At 37.2% G+C, this 17,878-nt stretch overlaps 1 protein-coding gene across 1 annotated transcript in view; it reads right to left on the reverse strand.

Moving 5' to 3' along the window:
• Positions 1 to 17,878, reverse strand: part of DNAAF9 (dynein axonemal assembly factor 9) — a 78,835-nt gene that overhangs the window by 16,288 nt on the left and 44,669 nt on the right. Inside the window, exons 21-28 of the mRNA XM_067297262.1 lie at positions 17,132 to 17,235; positions 13,527 to 13,673; positions 8,609 to 8,697; positions 8,278 to 8,376; positions 7,914 to 8,028; positions 6,038 to 6,126; positions 4,446 to 4,604; positions 1,641 to 1,766 (exon numbers count right to left, since the gene is read on the reverse strand). Coding sequence (XP_067153363.1) covers positions 1,641 to 1,766; positions 4,446 to 4,604; positions 6,038 to 6,126; positions 7,914 to 8,028; positions 8,278 to 8,376; positions 8,609 to 8,697; positions 13,527 to 13,673; positions 17,132 to 17,235 — 928 coding nt within the window. The remainder of the gene's footprint in view (positions 1 to 1,640; positions 1,767 to 4,445; positions 4,605 to 6,037; positions 6,127 to 7,913; positions 8,029 to 8,277; positions 8,377 to 8,608; positions 8,698 to 13,526; positions 13,674 to 17,131; positions 17,236 to 17,878) is intronic.

Genomic DNA, 17,878 nt, shown 5'->3' on the forward strand with positions numbered 1-17,878 from the left:
TGCCCATTGTTAGGTATCATACGAACTTCTGGTATTGTGTCAGACATGTGACAATTATTTTTATGAGCTTTATCACACATACAAAAGCTTCAGAGGAAAGACAGCATCATATCTCCTTCCTTTCAACCACCTCTCCCTTGCTCTGGCTTGTTAGTCAACACTGTAAAGAACTTTACCCTAGATCACGAATGAGCTGGACATCTACTGTATCGAACTTTCAGGGACAGGAAAGTATTTTGCGCTTCTTAATTGCAGAAGTTTCAAATCAAACATTGGATCACTCTTCTGGAGTCTCACAGTGAAATCACCAAAGCCTCCCAACTGAAAGACTTGTCACTGGCAGTATACGGCTACTTCATAAGCTCTTATCACAAGAAACTTCAAAGCGAGACACAAATAGTCTATACTGTAGGCTAAGCCTCTTCCTTCAATTGCTGTTGTAATTCAGGAGGCAAACAATGTTAGTCAAAGGATTGTAGGCTATTGCCGCTATAAATACTACTCAGTAGCATGACCAGCAACACAGTAAGTGAGTTTAAAAAAAAACTAGGCAAGCAACTTGCATTCACTACATTTTTGGAAAAAAAAACAAGTTAAAACAGGACTCTATCAGTCAATTCACCAACATTTTAAGTAGTCTGTATTCTTTATTTACAGTCTTTGTCATGGAGTCCAGAAAAAGCAGTAAGGTAATCTTTATTTATTGCTTAGTGCAAAGCACAAGAAGGTTATTGTGGTGGGTTTTTTTAAATACAATTAGGAAGTTTTAGGAATGCACATTTATGAAATGATTGGGCAGTTCAGCTCTGAGTTTTGATGTGGAGTTATATGACAAAAATAGCAGCACTTCTAAGAACTGTGAAAATTTTAACTGCTTTACCTTCTATCAAATTAGCTGCAAAGCATAATTACAAAACTTGAGTATTACAGTTTTACAGATAGATCTATGAAAACAAACCAGTTCTGTTCCATGTTTGTTGAAGTTTGGAACACACATACTATGAAACAGCAACCATATCATACTACTGAAAAATGTCAGCAACTTGGCTTTGCTGCTGTTTCCTCCCCACCCTGCCTCTGCAGTAACCCAGGACACCAGATTTTAAAACTTGCAGTGTTTTTGCTTCCGTGCTTTGTTGTTCTCTTCTACAAAATTTGGGAATGCTTCCTGCAAGTTCCCTATTTAAAATCTGGAAATTCTTCATTTGATATTCAAAGCAGCAATAATTAATAATCCAAACTGAGATGCACATCTCATTCTTTAACCACATTTGCAGTAAGACTCACTGGAAAACTAAGAATAAAAAGACCCAACACACAACAGGACAGTTGACTGTCAAGATTTTACAAGGCCCTTACATAGAATATACATATTTATTTTAGCAGTGTGCTAATGCCAATGTTTTTTCTTCCACCACCTAAACATTTAGAGCAAAATTATACACCTAGTGAAAACCAAGTTTCATCATTATAAGTCAAAGCATATTAATTTTGCCCAGCAGGGATTACCTAGCAGTTTCATGAGATTTAAAATAGATCAACAGCATTTAACCATCATGTAGCTCCAGTTATTACAGGAGTGATCTTTCAGCTTGCACACAATGTATTTTCACACTACTAAAAAACATTTTTAAGTGTACCTGTGTTCCATATAGCAACTCAATGGCTCTACACAAGTATTAATTGCTCCAATGCTGAAAGAAGACTTCACGTCTGGGTCAGGATGAGTTTGCAGAGCCTGTACAACATCAATTATATCAGTATATCTGTAAAAGAACAAAGTGAAAATTTGTTTTCAGAGAAAGTGAAACGTTTCAACATCTAATAATAATAATAAAAAAGAAGCTTGCAACAGAGTTAGATTTCTAGAAAAGCCCAAAGATAGTTATAGAGCAGTTCAAAACTTTGCAAAACCAGGCAATTAAGCAGTCTGCAAGTACCATGAGAAATAAAGTATTTACAGGTACAGAGAAAAGTAGTATAAGCTTAGTAGTGAGCAACCTTAAGTCTGGCTTCCTGGAAGCCCAAAAAACCGTAACAGAAGTACAAGCATGTTATGCCTTCTGCAAAACATATAAATTAAGACCACTAAGTTTCATTCAACTAAAAAAGAAATTAATAGGTAACATCTAACTCTCAATTTTATCAGCATTCAAATTTAAGTGAGCTATTATAATTAATATACCCACTTTCTATCACTTCTCCAGACACTGCTTTATTATAGTTCTGTATGACCAAGTAAAAATGAACCTGAGTTTTTATTCCAGATGTCTATTTTTCAGCAAGCTATAATCTTTTCTCAAAACTGTATCAATAGTTATAAAGTTAATGGATTGTATAGAAAACTCCGGCTACCTTAAAGCTCTCTATACCCACCCACACTTGACTACCTAGAAAACACGGAAAAACCTACAACTTATTAACCATTCCTGAAGCCAGTGTCAACTGCAGAATAGCAATTATTGTGCACATCTGTGGACTTTATACCATTCCTACTACAATTAAGAAAAAACAATTCTCATCCGCTCTAACATGGAAAAAAAATAATGATTTTTAGCATTATCAGAACAGACCATAATGAAGAAAATGCTCTAAGTTTCATATATGTCCTCAGTGAAATGGATTAACAATCTGGGAACCAGAAACGTTACAGCCATGTTATGGTAGTATTTTGCTCGTGCTACTTTAACTTGTCAAAAAAAAGTGTGTCATCTGCTAATGTCTCATACAGAAACAGAGTGGGGAAATACGCTGTAGAAGATACTAATCTGCAAGTGCTATGTGTGAGATGGAAATGGTGCTGGCTCAGGGTCTTCACCTTTATTCCAGAAGAGGACTGGCATTTATGCTAATTATTTTAATCAGTCTTACTTAAATATTCCTTGTTGTATCAAGTGAACAGCGTATTTGACAGCTTTATATTAGTAGTTTCAGAGGTCATAAGCTTTATGGAGCTGTTCGTTCTGTAGTACAGAGACTCAGAATATACCATATTAGAAGTGCTGTACAAACACTGCACAAATAACAATATTACCTCTCCTTCCTCCCATCCTGTATAAACTGAAATTTTGAAGATTCAAAAAAAAAAGAAATTCAAGTCACATTTTCTGTAGCTAATACTTTTAAGGAAGCAAAGCACTGACTACCACAGATGCAAAGGAAAAGCAAGCATCTATACACACAAAGATGCTAAATATCTGAAAAAGGAAAGATTAGTTCTTATGCTTACTGTAGCATATCCATTCTTTGTTCAAAAATTTCAACAACAGTCACATTAGCCTAGGATTTTAAGTTTCTATTTGGAGGGAAAAAAAATTGCAAACTGAATGAGCCATTTAATTCTGAAAACTATGAATTTATTCATTAATGATTCTCTAGCACTCACTGATCTTTCAAAAGTTCAAAGTACTGCAAGCACTCAAAGAGATATAATTACAGTCTTTATGTCATACCAATTCATACTTCCTGAAATTAAATTCTACTTCCAAGTTACTTAAATTAAGTTACCAAAATATCCTCAACCTAATGCCTTAAATACAATAGATTTTCCTGTGAAAGAAAAAGGGAGGTGCTCCGCCCTTATTTTTAAATCAAAACATTTTCAATATTTTAGCAGCCTTTCAAAGAAAATCATACATGAAAAGTAGGGTGCAAACTCAGTTAACATGCCTTTCCGCATTGCGCAACAAGTTGTTGTGTATTTAGTCCATGTTTCATTGTTTTGTTATCCGCAAAATATGTGTCCACTGGGAAAAAGTAGCAAGAATTTGTTTGCGTACTAATGAGGACTAAAATATGCAACACTCTTTCCATATACATTAAAACAATGCTATAGCAGGTACAGTAATATTCACCTACAGCTCTAGAGTGCAGTTTACAATATCCCATGCTGCCTCCCTTCTATTGCCCCCTTCCAAATCTACGGCTTTAAAGACTGAGACCAGTCTTTGCCGCTTCAAGTGCGAGTCTGCAGCAGATATGAGAACACGAGCATGAAGCAGTCTCACCAATCTTTGAAGGACAAATATGTCTCTATCAAGGACTTCGGGAGGTGGAAAAGAAACACAGCTGCACTAATAAAGTGTCATTTAACAACAGTCTAAGATGCAGCTGGAGAAGGGCAAGAAAACATCTTTTGAGAAGCCAAAAGCACAGCCAACCTCCCAAATGTGGAGGGCAAACCAAACTCAGCCCTTTGCAGTGTATGATGGAAGGAAGATTTCACAGACACCTGATTTTCTATGGCGTCATAAGGAATAAAATTAGCAGGTTGCAGAAAAGCTGAGTTTAGTACATACGTCAAGCAGAATTAACAGAGCCTCACTCCTTAGCACATAAATTTGACTGCCTCAGTGTGACGGAAAACTTAAAATGCCTGGAAAATAGAATGGGAACAGAAAATCCCTTATTTTATGCAACAGTTCAAACATGTTTCAAACATTTACCCTTGCAAGACCACTAAGAGTCGCTTGTTCTTTCTAGTGTAAGTGGACTGACGGACACCGTGGTTTTGCTGAGCCTCCAGGACACTAGACAGGTAACGCTGGAAGTGGGCTGCACTGAAACATTCAGGACTGTCCATAGTTTGTCGATAAACAAGCCACCTAAAAAAATCAGAAAATAAGACAAGTAGTTAGTGCTTTAAGACATAGTATTTCTGTTTACTTTTTATTTTGAAGCAGTGACCAAGAATAGATTTGACAAGCTCTAAGATTCCATCTCTCTCATAGCACATAGGAAAGAGAAATGTACTTGGCCTTATATTGTTTCAGTGTAATTACATTCTTTAAATTACTGACAGAAAGATTTGTGGGTTTTAGGACTTTTTTATTTATTAATAAAACACTGTTCAACAGCTTCTTCAATGCAGCACGTCAAATGAGTAATTCTGATCTACATTAGTGATACAGTAGTTTTGTTTACAGTAAATGTAAACAAAACTTCTGTGAATCTAATTTACAAGACTTCAGGCATGAAAATACTTCACTGCAAAAATAAAAAGTAATGATGACATTTGCAGCAACACATGATGAAATGTAGTATTACAGAACATTCAAAAGTCACCTTACATGTTTGCACTAAAAACTAACCCCAAAAAGTATTCTGAATCAATTTGCTAATAGAAAAGATTCTGAGCCAGAAGTAATACAACAAAAGAGTCTAGAACACTACTAAGATTAAACTCTAGGGTTTCAGGCTGTAAGATTTAAAAGAAAAAGAATTTCTTCTAGGATTTTCTAGAACAGAGAGTTGTATCAACACACAAAATAAGGCAAATTTCTACAGTGAATTTGTCTTATTGCCATACGATAGTAGGAGATATATTCAGGACATCTACTGCAGAATAGAAACCAGGTTAGAGTGAAAACAATGCTGTAGCCGGATTATTAGTACAGTCTTTTCTCTGAGAAGAAAAATGCACTTTAGACTCACTACCACACAGATCAATACCCGTTTCCTTAAAGTTGTGACAACTACCACTTTCATATTAGCTTAAGACAGGATTCATTTTGGCCCTTCTAGGATTATTCTTAACTGTCTGTAGAATCAGGAATAGTTCCGGATGCAGACATCACAGACCTAAAATGATACCTGTGATATTCTAATTCTTAATATGGAATATCCACAAAGAATTTCTTGTGGTATTTTTCTTGTCTAAATGTCTAGCACCTCAGGGCAAATCTACTTGGCATAACACAGTTAATGGAGATACCTGACGTAACAGGACCGCATTCATGTAGTACTTCATCAAGGCTAAAATACCCTACAGTTTGCTATGCAGGGCTACTTCAGGTGCCTCATAATATTTACTGTATTTATTCTCATAACATATCTGAGAGGCAAACTGGTATCAGCATCCTCATCTTAAGGATCAGAAACTGGGATATATATATATATATATATATATATATATATATATATATATATAAAAAAAAAAAAAGTGAAGAATTCATACTTTCATTTCCTTCATGCTGAATAGTGCTTTGACAATTAATATGACCACTGCTTCAGAACACAAAAAAAGAACTACACTAACCTTCCACGTTCCTTGTTAAATGTTACGAGAAAAGTGCACAGATCACTGCAGCGACATCCTGGAAGGCCTGTAATAACTGTGATCACCACCTAGAATATAGGGAACAGGTAGAAAGAAATGAGCTAGTGACAACTGCACGCACATAAGGTTATCTCCATAAAATCTGAAGTCTAAATACAAAATTAAGAACCATCAATCTGCAGAAGCAGCAGGACAGAGACGAATACAATGACTACAAATGTTTATGCAATTATTCAGATGTGCATCATTTCAGAAAGATGTGTTTTATCATCTTGTTTTTCAGAACTTTTTCCATACCTTGAATACAATGAAAATATAATCAACAAACAGGATGTTATCAAAGCCATTACATGAAGACCTAGTTTGCAGTGTAAGTACTAATGCAAATACAAAACAAAACATTGCAAGAGATACCAGATAGGTTAGGTTTCCTATATAAAATGGAAAGGGTGCATTCAAGTACATAGACCAGTATTCGGGCAAAACGATTCAAGGAAATAAATACGAAGTGACTGCATATATCAAACAGTCTTATTGTCAAACATAAAAAGCAACTCTAGATTCCTGGTACTGACCCGAGTGCGCTATACACAATTTATTCCAGCTTTAAGTAAAGCTGCATGAAGCTTTGAGTAGGTTTGGGAAGAGGCTGTACAGTAACAGCTCCAACATACCAACAGCTTTTCTGCATAAAGCTCCCTTCTTTTCCTGGTGCCCACTTCGGTGGTATTTAGAGAGGGGTCATAGCCCCTTCTGGTCTAGCAAAAAAACACTGAAAAACAGTCAAAGTGCATTGCCAAAGCATATGGTGTTCTACCCTATATACTGGAGTGTAGTACAGCGGTAACCAAGCTAGCTCTGGGAACAGGATGGAAACATCTCTCTACACAGCGCAAATTCTCTCTTCCAATTTCTAACTACACTACATTTGAAGATACCGATGTGAAAACTTTTGTATGTTATCTTCAAAAACATTTGGATGCTCACACAACTGAATATTAGTGATAATAGGTTTAGAGAAGTAACTCAAAAATTAGAGGTACTATGTTGGCATGTTTTATAGAATTTGGTATGACCATTATAGGAGGACTGTTTTTTTCTTTTTTGAAACTCCCACATACATACCTAAACCAACCTTAAAATCAGATTTAAAAATACTATTAATACAGCTTAATTTAAGTTTCAATATGGCCTCTGAACTAAATCCCAGGAAATAAAGCTGCCACAAAATTGCAATATTCAAAGAAAAAGATAGACTATGTTTCTGCTTCTTTTTCTTTCTTTCTTAAAGGAGATTTAAAATGTTGGAAAGTTACTAGGAAATATTTTCTCTGAAAATGTTATTTAAAGCACTCCTGAAGTTTGACAATTGTTACTGCCCCTATAGAGAACTGAGTGTTCTACAGATAATATCAGCAAATGTTAAATATCATGTGCTGCCTCTATGCTATTTAAAGGACTTTTATGTTCCAGAGAACAATTCAGTTAAATTATTCAGCAACTCATAAAAAACAAACTACTGCTTTAGGGCTAACCAGCTCTGGGCATTAAAGAACACTGCTCACTTGAAGCTCTACTCCTCATTTTCTGCCTGTTTTATCAGAGCTGAAGGGCCATTAGCACTTCCAAAAGACTGTTTAAATGGAAAAAAAAATAAGTAATGTAAACATGAAAAGAGGGCAGAGCAATTTATTCCAAGAAATACAGTTGAAGCAAATTCAGTGTGAACTGATGGTATGAGGAAGGAAGCAGAGAGTATGGTTAAACATTTATCAGTACTTTACTGCATTACACATAACTAAGAATATTTAGTAAATATCCTATGAGGGGAAGTATTACTGGGTTGCTGCCTTACCTTATCACTTTCTGCTTTTTCAGGAATGATTTCTGACTGTTGCAATAAAATAGGGAGATGTGCTCTCATTATTGGCTCATGACTGACGCTGCCGACCGTAAAATGTTGCAGAAACCTTTTAGAAATAAAGTTTTATTTTCTTACAATCCAGACCAAAAGACTCTGTTCACACAAATAGCTGCCAAATAATTTTACTAAAATAAGATTGTTAGTAAAGGACAAAGATAGGCTTCCTAGAGAGGAAATAATTCATCTCAACATAAAAATATCTAGCGTGAAGACAGACTTATTAAATAAGTAATTTTTAGAAAAGTATTATACATACCAAAATATTTTGTACTATTTCTGAGAAAGCTGAACTCACCTTTCTAACTCTGGGAGGGCAGCCGATAGTTTCAGCTGGCTGCATCTTTCCCCAGAAGGGAAAGACAAGGCATTAAACAGCTTCTGAACACTGGAGTGTCTGAAACAAGCAAATTAACTGGTTGGTTAAAGAAAAGCCTAGACATTTATCGTCTTTAAATCAGATGGCTACATAATAACTAGTAAAGAAATCAAAGTAAAACATTACTCTGAAAATGCAAAGATTCATTTTTGAATCGTTATTAAAGTTTTCATAGAGTGTCAGCATTTTTCTGATTGTAGCGTACAGACTCAAGGGTAAATTATACATCAACTAAGTGGCATGAACTTACAGTCTCTTTTGCTCCACAGAGAGGAATTCCTCCTGGACAACCTTTAAACATAATCCTGAGCTGGTCTGGTTTTGCCATGAGGAAAAAACCTGGAACAAACCAGACCAACTCATAAGTATCATCAATTTGTAAGTTCAGTTTTGAAGAGTTATTTACGTACAACCCATGGCCTCTTAGGATTTGTTTTTGTCTAAAAATATACGCATTTTAACTAGCCCCTTTAAAACAGCATTTCACAGAATCACAGAATCACAGAATGGCTGAGGTTGGAAGGGACCTCTGGAGATCATCTAGTCCAACCCCCCTGCTCAAGCAGGGTCACCTAGAGCACATTGCACAGGATTGCATCCAGGCGTGTTTTGAATATCTCCAGAGAAGGAGACTCCACCACCTCTCGGGGCAACCTGTTCCAGTGCTCTGTCACCCTCACAGTGAAAAAGTTTTTCCTCATGTTAAGATGGAAGTGTCTGTGTTTCAGTTTGCGCCCATTGCCTCACGTCCTGTCGCTGGGCACCACTGAAAAGAGTCTGGTCCCATCCTCTCGACACCCTCCCTTCAGATACTTGTACACGTATTTCACAATACTGTTTCTGCTAATAGTATTCGAAATATGGAAAAATCTCCACAGACCAGATTTTGAAAGCTTCTCTTTGACTAGATTGAAACTGCTTTAAGAAATAGCTACTGAAACAACCTAGTTTTCCGCGTCTTCATAACTGGGAGAATATTCCTAGGGAAGAAGATACCCACAAAAGCAACTGCACCATTCACGTGCATCCTTTAGTCATAACATGCTTCACTCCTAAGAACGCTAAGTATCTGTAATAAAACTGCAGTACAGCGAGAACGGTATTAATACACATCTCCTTCAAGCAGTCCTGTAGCTCGCATGAGGTAAGAACGTAGCAATCCTATTTCTAGAAATGTAAGAAAAACTCTGTTCCTTCCAAAAGAAATGGAGCCCTTTGTTTCTCTAGGGAACAGTGTTTTGGCTCGCATCCGATTCCCCTAGCCAAGTCACATTAATATGAATGGCACTATGAACCTAGAAATCAGATTCAGATGAATCATGCAGTTATTTAAATGTTCAGTATTTCCCTTCTTTTAATAAGGCAACAGCCATTGTCATTTTTCACAATAATTTGCTGCAAGACAAAACAATCGGGGGGAGCAGGGGGAAGACTGCTTTCCATTAACGAATCGGCATCGTAAGCACAAGGGTACTGAGATAAAAAGCATCAAAACAAAATAAACTTTTGATATTAACAAAGACAATATTGCTTGCGTTGAAGGATCCATGCAGCTAAACAAATAAGCACTTCAGAATACATTCAAGGACTGAGCAAAATGGAAAGAGGGACTGGTCAACAACAACAACAACAAGGTATTCTTTAGAAGTCAAAGGGTGAGGGATAAAGTGAAAACACAGGTCAGACTGAACAAGAACTTATAAAGGAAATCAGGAAAACTAAAGGGACTCTGAGAACTAAAAGAACATGGAAGGAAAAAAAAACATGCTATGACATTAGAAAAGGTAGAAGAAAAATGGAGAAATCAGGACATCCCAAAGTCTAAGCAAGTTCTTCTCCACTGTCAGTGAGGATGTAAAAGATGCCATTCTGTCTTTGCAGTAGCGTCAAACCAGATTCCACTTCTGCGTTTTCAAAGTCTTGCAACCAACATCTCAATCACAAGGAATTTATTGCACTCAGATCTGGAGGAATAGGTAATTGCCATTCCTATTTCAGCAAGGCTTGGAACATTAAATAATAGGTGCAGTAGCAAGTCTTTTAAGCTAGGTATTATGCCATATGATTGAAGAAGAGTAGAAATGGTACCTATGCATTAGCGAGTCTTTGTAACTGTATGTTCTGTAACTGAGACTTCAATGCCATGCTACGTTTTAGAACAGGTTTTGGAGAAAAACAGCAAGTAGCTGAAGGCAAGTAGTAATAAAATACTTGTAATATCTGTTTCCCACAGCTTATGCTGTGAGGAATACTTGATTTTATGAATGGCTTTCTTTGACGAGATAATATTTTCTAGACAAAGGACATGTTTTATCTACTTGAACTTGAGCAAACCATACGGTAAGAAACTGTTAAGCTGCAGAAACTGAAGCTCAGTATAGAACTGCTAGGCAGAAAGCTAACTCAAAGGAGGACAGGTCTAAACAGGGCAGAAAGAAGAAATATCAGGCTGGGGAAATTCACTAGCGGAGTTGTGTAGGGAATACGCTGAGAAACCCTTTTAAATGAGTCTGGCCCAAACTGAAGTGAATTCACAGCATTTTGGGGGTGGGGGGCCAAAGCTGGGAAATAGTCTACACAGCACTGACATGATTTACAGAGCAAAAAAGATCTAATTACAGAATGGAAGAAACAGTAATAAAAACAGGAAGAAGGTAAGTATGAGAAGCAAGAGTGAGCACACAAAAAACTTGTTATCAGCTGGAATATCAGTGGGGAGCCAAAGAGATGGACCTGGAGGAGTTTCTCGTAAAATGGCCATGATCTATTAATTGAAGACAGCAGTGAACATGCAAAGGCAAACCAAGGATACCTCAGGACACTTTCGGAAGAGACAGAACTGTTACTGCCTCTGTACAAGAAACACGTACCCTCATCTAGAATATTGCATGCACTTTGGACATCTATGGCCAAAACCCAATAAATTCAAACCAGATCAAACAGAGAGAACAATTATGATGATCAGAAGAAAAGAGAACATTTTACAAGCACAGACGAAAACAGGATATTCTTTCAGGCTAAATGAGCCAGGAATAGAATAGGTCTGAAGTCTCAGAACACCTCAAGGATGTTTACAGGGAGAACAGAAGAAAAAACAGGTATAAAAGTAGACCTAATAAAATAGGCTGGAAATCTGGAAAAAAAAAAAAATCCAAGAACTAGCATAGTGGAACAGCAGGAGTAATCTAAACACTTTCAAGGCAGAAGAAGGAGGACTGATTTTATGGTGTCACTGATGCTACCAGTGGAGACTATACTCATTGAGCTAGGTGGTCTTTTCCAGTCTAGTGTTAGGATCACATACCAAAATCGTGATGAAGTCCTAAAATCTCCAGGCTCATTTCCTCAAAAGTGCTATTGTTATAAAGTTTTGTTTATTAAAAGCCTCTGCACTACGATGCATGAGGCCAATCTACTTGAGAAAATAATACAATGCCATATGGGCTACTTAAAGACTTTAGCAAAACTTCCCTCAGGATGACGATCCAAATGTGTCTAACCACAAAAAACACACAATAGAACCTCTGCCACTACATACAATTGCTGCAGCCAATTATACACCAGTGCTACATTTAAAATGCAACTACTAGAAAGCAAGCTTTTAGAGCGCTCGCTGACTTCAGAAGACAAAATGAAAGCACATGGTGAGCGCTAAACTTAACAAGCAACGCGATCACTAGAAATATCTACATAAGCTTAACTTTCTCACACATGCAAGGTCTTAAGATCAGGAGCAACCATTTCTTTCATAACGGTGAAGAAAAAAAGGTTTCCTGATTAACAGACTATGACATATATAAAGCATGTTACAGAACATGTATTGGAAAGGACTACATGTCAAGGCAGTCTCTTGGAGACTCTCTCAATGTTAAGTTCTACAGAGTAGAAGACGCCATAGGTCACATACAGAATCAGTGTTTCTGGCTGGAAGAAAGCCTCTGGAGATCTCTAGACCAACCTCCTGCTCAAAGCAGGACTACTGGCAATATATATTAGATCAGCCACGGCTTTGTCTAGCCAAGTTCTCAAAACATCCAAAGATGGAGATTCACCAGTTCCTAGCCTGCACTGATACATGGAGTTATTCTGCCTCAGGTACAGATGTTCAGTTTTCTTGAGCTCCCTGAGGTTTCTGTTGATGCAATCCTCAAATTTCTTAAGGTCTCTCTAGAAGCTCTGACAGTCAGTGTCAGCCAGTTCCCCCAACTGAGTATCATCCCAGGGTTGTAGGTGAAGATATTAAACGATGCTGGACTCAGGAAACAATCCCTTGGTGCTCTGTTCATTATCAACTGCTAACTGAATGTCAAGCCACTGATTACTACCTGTTTAACTCTGAAATACAGTAAGTTTTCAACCCACCTAAGCAGTTCATTTCTCTAATCCATATTTCCTCAGCTTCCAAATGAGAATACTACACTGTCAAAAGCATGGCTAAAGTTAAGGTATAGATAACATCCACAGTGCTCTTCTCATCCATGTGGCCAGTCACTTCATCATAGAAGTTACTGAGGTTCATCACAAACATGGTCTGCCTTGGTAAATCCATCCTAAATATTCCCAATTACCTTCTTGTCTTTATAAGTTTGGAAAAGGATTCTAAGAAGATGTGCTCTATTATCTTTCCAGGGACTGAGGGGGGTAACCAGTACAGACTGATCTAGTTCCCTATGTCCTCCTTTCCTACCTTTATCAAAGATGGGTGTAATATTAGCCCTTTTTCAGTTGTCAGGGATGTCCCCATGATTCTACATAAATTATATAAGCAGTCTCAAAATCGTATCAACCAACTCTTTCAATACACTTAGTGAATCCCTCCACAAAAGGAATTCTCAATGTTACTTCCTAACCTGTTGCTCCTCCAGTGTTGGCTGCCCCTTCTCCTTTCCAAACTGTGCTGGTTCACAGAGATATGGCAATAGGTTTTGCTTGTGAAGACTGCAACTAGAAAGACCTAGTACTCTAATCTGTTCTGTATTATATATAGATGACAAGCTTTCGTGGTTCAGCCAACATGAGAAACACAAATCCGATGTTCTGTTCAAACTTAATCAGTTAACACAGACATATTAACAAATTCACCCTTGTCACTCCTCTGAAACACATCTGAAACATCTGAAATTGTTTTGGGTGAAAAAACAAAAAACCTCAAAGTTTATTTGCCTTACCTGTGAATAAAAGGCTTTATAAATCTTTGTTTTGGGGAAAAGTGCAATCATCAAAAAGTTTCCTTGGCTATGGAATTCAACTGGTAGATGCGCAAGCAAGGAACTTTTGAAGTCTATAAAGACAGCGGCAACAATACTGGTTGAATCCTAGAAGGGAAGAAAGAGGATAATTTATAATTAACAATTATTAATAAAAAAAGTGAGAAAAAGGCTTAATACATTAGAGTCCATAGATCAGGAAAGAACTATTACAGTCCTAGTTGGGCATGCATAAGTATCTGAAGATTCATTAACTTGTATCATGCAGGTAAGCAGCAGAAGGATCAACTGCAGTCACTTACAGTACACTGCAGTTTCTACTCCCTGCCATTAGAGTTACCACAAGCTTTAAAAAAAGCACATTAAGATTGTTAATCTGAAGTTTGTCTCTTCTTGAGAACAACACACATTTTAATATCTATTCCCTTCCCCCTCTTTTCCCTCCCCCAAAAACTAGAACTTTAGACCTTTCCTCTGCATCTAACTCCTAAGCTTCACAACAGAACTACCTTGTTAATCTACACCTATAATTCTCCCTGACACACATACCTTAGAAGAGCGAATTACGTCTGTCACCTAAAAAGACTAGAAGGATGGTATGGTGCTATTACAGACTCTTTATATACCACACTCTTCAGGTCCTGACATGAAAGGAACGATGCCGCAATGATGTACAATGAACAGGCCTGCAATTTAAAGTATCTGCCACTTGCACGTTGGCAGTGTCATGTTTCTCAGATTCTTCAGTGATCACAAGTTTTGCTAAGTCTATTGCTCCTGCAGCTGAACTGCATGCCTTCGCCAACAGAAAGTCGAAGCCCTCAAGATTGGTCTCCCTCAGAAGCATGGGGCTCACCAGTTTCAGTCTCATTTTTGGTTTAATAAATCAACACTAACCCTCAGTTTTCCCAATTCCAGGAGAGTAGTTTATGTAAAACTTCACAGGATGCTAAAATGTTCTGCTCTCCATCTTTGACTTACAACTCTTCTCTTTTCCCACTGAAGTATTAGACATACAGTACAATTCAGTGGTGTGAAAGCACATCCCTGGAGAATAGGGCTTCCGTTACTCAGTGTACAAATCAGAAATCTAGTAATGCTCATCTCTCTTTCAACAGGTTAAGTGGACTAAGAACTCTACTTAGTAATTTTTAGAGAAGTAGGCTCAAGTTGGGGAAGACTTGAATAGGAATCAGTGTCAACTCAGAGACTTTTACAAACAAAATCTCTACCCCCTTTGCTGACTCAAGGATTAGTTATAAAAGCAAGCCTCTATAAATCATTGAGGTTACTGAAGAACATTCAAAAATGTGAGAGACAATTACTATCTTAAGAAAAAACGGCTTTTAGACTGTGGTGAACAGACCCTGGATTCCGCAGGATAACTTGCGGATTTCATGAAAACTGACTAAACGGCAAACTCATACACGCTGCAATTACATATGAAATGCCTAACAGAACGTGCACCTCCCTTTAAAAAATATTTAGTGTTCCATACATTGAAAAAAAGCTGAACAAATGCAGCGATAATCCCCACAGACATTGGGTTAAAACAGTCTATTTCAGAATTTTACAAGACATGAATACTATTGTGAAATTAGTATTAATACTTAATATGAAGTATTACTTAATAATGTTTCTTCACTTGATTCACGGCCAAAATGAATATTGGATACAGGTGCTTACAAGTTTCAAGACCTGGTCTTAAATAAGACTCTAAAACCCAGCACATAGCAGCTAGGCTCCGTACAGTCAAGACACCTTGACACAATATATTGATACATTGAACAGCTACAGAAGAAAAAAATAAGTCTGAGCGTTTGGAGATTAGCTGTCAACTCAGTCCACCGTGTTTTCTTCTTTTCCCCAAAAGGGTCAGTACAAAGCTAGAATGCTGCTGCCTTACATCATGGGATATTGGGGATGTCGAGTTCTGCTAAGATTGGTACAATCTCTTTAGATATTTGTGGAACAGTCTTCTGAGGGATCTGACACTATCCTCCACGCTCTGGATGTCTACAAGGCTCAAGTACTTCAGGAGTTTAGGTGGGAGCTGGGTGCCTAGTTCCTCAGAATAAGGACGCTTTTGGTATATGTTGGAGGCAGAACTGCAGACATTTTCAGGTCAAAAAGAGAAGCAGCTAGCAGGCACGCGGTGAGACAGCTGCAGAGCAACTGCATTTTGCATCACCTAAAGTCTTTTATCTTTTATTTTAAATCTACCATTAAATTATCCTTTCCTTTGCATCTGCATTGTTGTTATACTAGCTTTGAAAAAAGCACACTAACAATTACCCTTCTCCTCTTGTCACTTCTTAATATTTTAAGCTCTCCACCCTTGCATTATGCCAAGTCAGTTAGACAATAAAATTCTGTATGTCAAGGTTTAGCTTTACACAAAAATCTGGCATCAGTTCAAGAATGATAGCCAGGTCCCATAAATAGCTAAAGTTTTATGAAAGTGAGTGTCTTGAATTAAACAATAGAAGGAAGGTCAGTGTTAAAATAGCTTCTTAAACTACGAAGGGGCAATCAATACGATATACAAGAAAAGGCAGCTAAGGTAAGATTCTCTTCACTGTTGTGTTTTCATCACAATTAAATCACACACTTTTATCGTATTTTACTGGTTTCCTCCACTATGTGATGAAATCACAGCCACACAATGCTCTCTGGAAGTCACTAAACAAATGTGTAATAGTGTACCTGAAGAAAATAGAAACTAAAGGAAACAAAGATGTCTTTTCAGTGCTTAGGAAATGATAACCACCCGAAATAATCTCTACTTTCGATTCCAAAAAGATATAGTTAACCCAGTGCGTCTGCCTTAAAGAGAGAAAAAAAGAGTTGCTGTCATTAACTTAATTCTCTATTCCCACAAAGAACCTTGCCAGTAAAAGAAAACAATCAGCTTGGCAAGTTAGCCAAGTTAAGTGTTAAGTGAACTGAAAACTTGATCACAGGAATGGCCAAACTCTATGCCTAGCATTGTCTTTTACTGTAATTACTTAGAGTATGTGTAATTACACGCAACATGCCTTTCCTTCTCATTTCTCTCAACTTGGAAAAGGCAGACCGGTCATTCCCTTCATGCTGTCAGTTAGACAACACTCCGCGACAGCAGACAGACACTCCTCCCGACCCCTCCAGAGATAAGCAGTACATTGCCACGAACGTTTGACTGAAGGTTAAACGTATTTTGAACAGAAGGCAGCATTTCACCCATCAGTACACCCTACGGCTTCACAAAGCCTTGAACTTTTCTCCATCCATCGCTTAAGATGGCTGGATGTTTTACGAATGCTACGTTCTGCAACTTTTCTGCTAATACAAAGTAATTTTCCATACCATACCATTAAGAATGCATTAATAATTCAGTTCTCTCCTACCTACAGTTTAGCTAATCTAAAACCAATACAAAAAGTGCAGAGATCTGCATCGATGCCATTAGTTTTATATGCTCTTAAACTAAAACTTTATCTGAAAACAAGCACCTATCTTAGAAAAGTATTTTTAAAATTGATAAACAGTTTATGACAACAGGAACAGACAAGCAAAATACTCACCCCATCGTAGAAAGAAATGGAATTCATATGGTTCTTTGAAATGGAAATGCTGCCATGGTGAGGATGAGAAAAGAGGATGCCATCTGAAAAGAAGTACAATTTGCCTAGAATTTAAAAGAAAAAGGTTGATGTTATGAGGTGTATATCAATATATCAGCATCGTATGACTAATGCCTCTTCTTTCTGAAGAAGAAATCTATATTCTTGCAAAACTGTCATATTCAACATGGAGTACAACATTTGAGTAAAGAACTGGGGTAATATCTGTACAGCATCCAGCGCACAACCATCAGATCTCTGCTGAATCTGTCAAGGGATAAAGTCATGAATATGGTTGCATTTGACTTAATCTCATCCCAGAGAGCCCACGTCTCACAAATTATTTTTGACTTTTTTAAAAATAGCCTCATAATAATTTTCATCATGATTAATTGTAAACTTACAGATATATCAAACTTTGACAAAATAAGCAGAAGTTGCATCCAAAACAACAGAAAATTTAAACGTGGTAACACTATTAACAAAGGTCAGATTTTCACCAAAATGTCAACATATTAACACATACCATGCAGCCAAGAAGAAAGAAGTCAGAGAAGACAATTTTCCTTCATTCTCTCACCAAGATAAAGTTTGAAACAGGAAAAACCCTTTATCTGCAGGCTTGAATTTTATTTTGCATACACAGACTGTTAATGGCCTAGCAATTTCCCTGGAAGCTATTAGCCTAGTGACAGCTAAGAGACACAA

The sequence above is a fragment of the Apteryx mantelli genome, chromosome 5 (genome assembly GCF_036417845.1).
Source record: "Apteryx mantelli isolate bAptMan1 chromosome 5, bAptMan1.hap1, whole genome shotgun sequence".
In the NCBI taxonomy this organism is placed as follows: Eukaryota; Metazoa; Chordata; class Aves; order Apterygiformes; family Apterygidae; genus Apteryx; species Apteryx mantelli.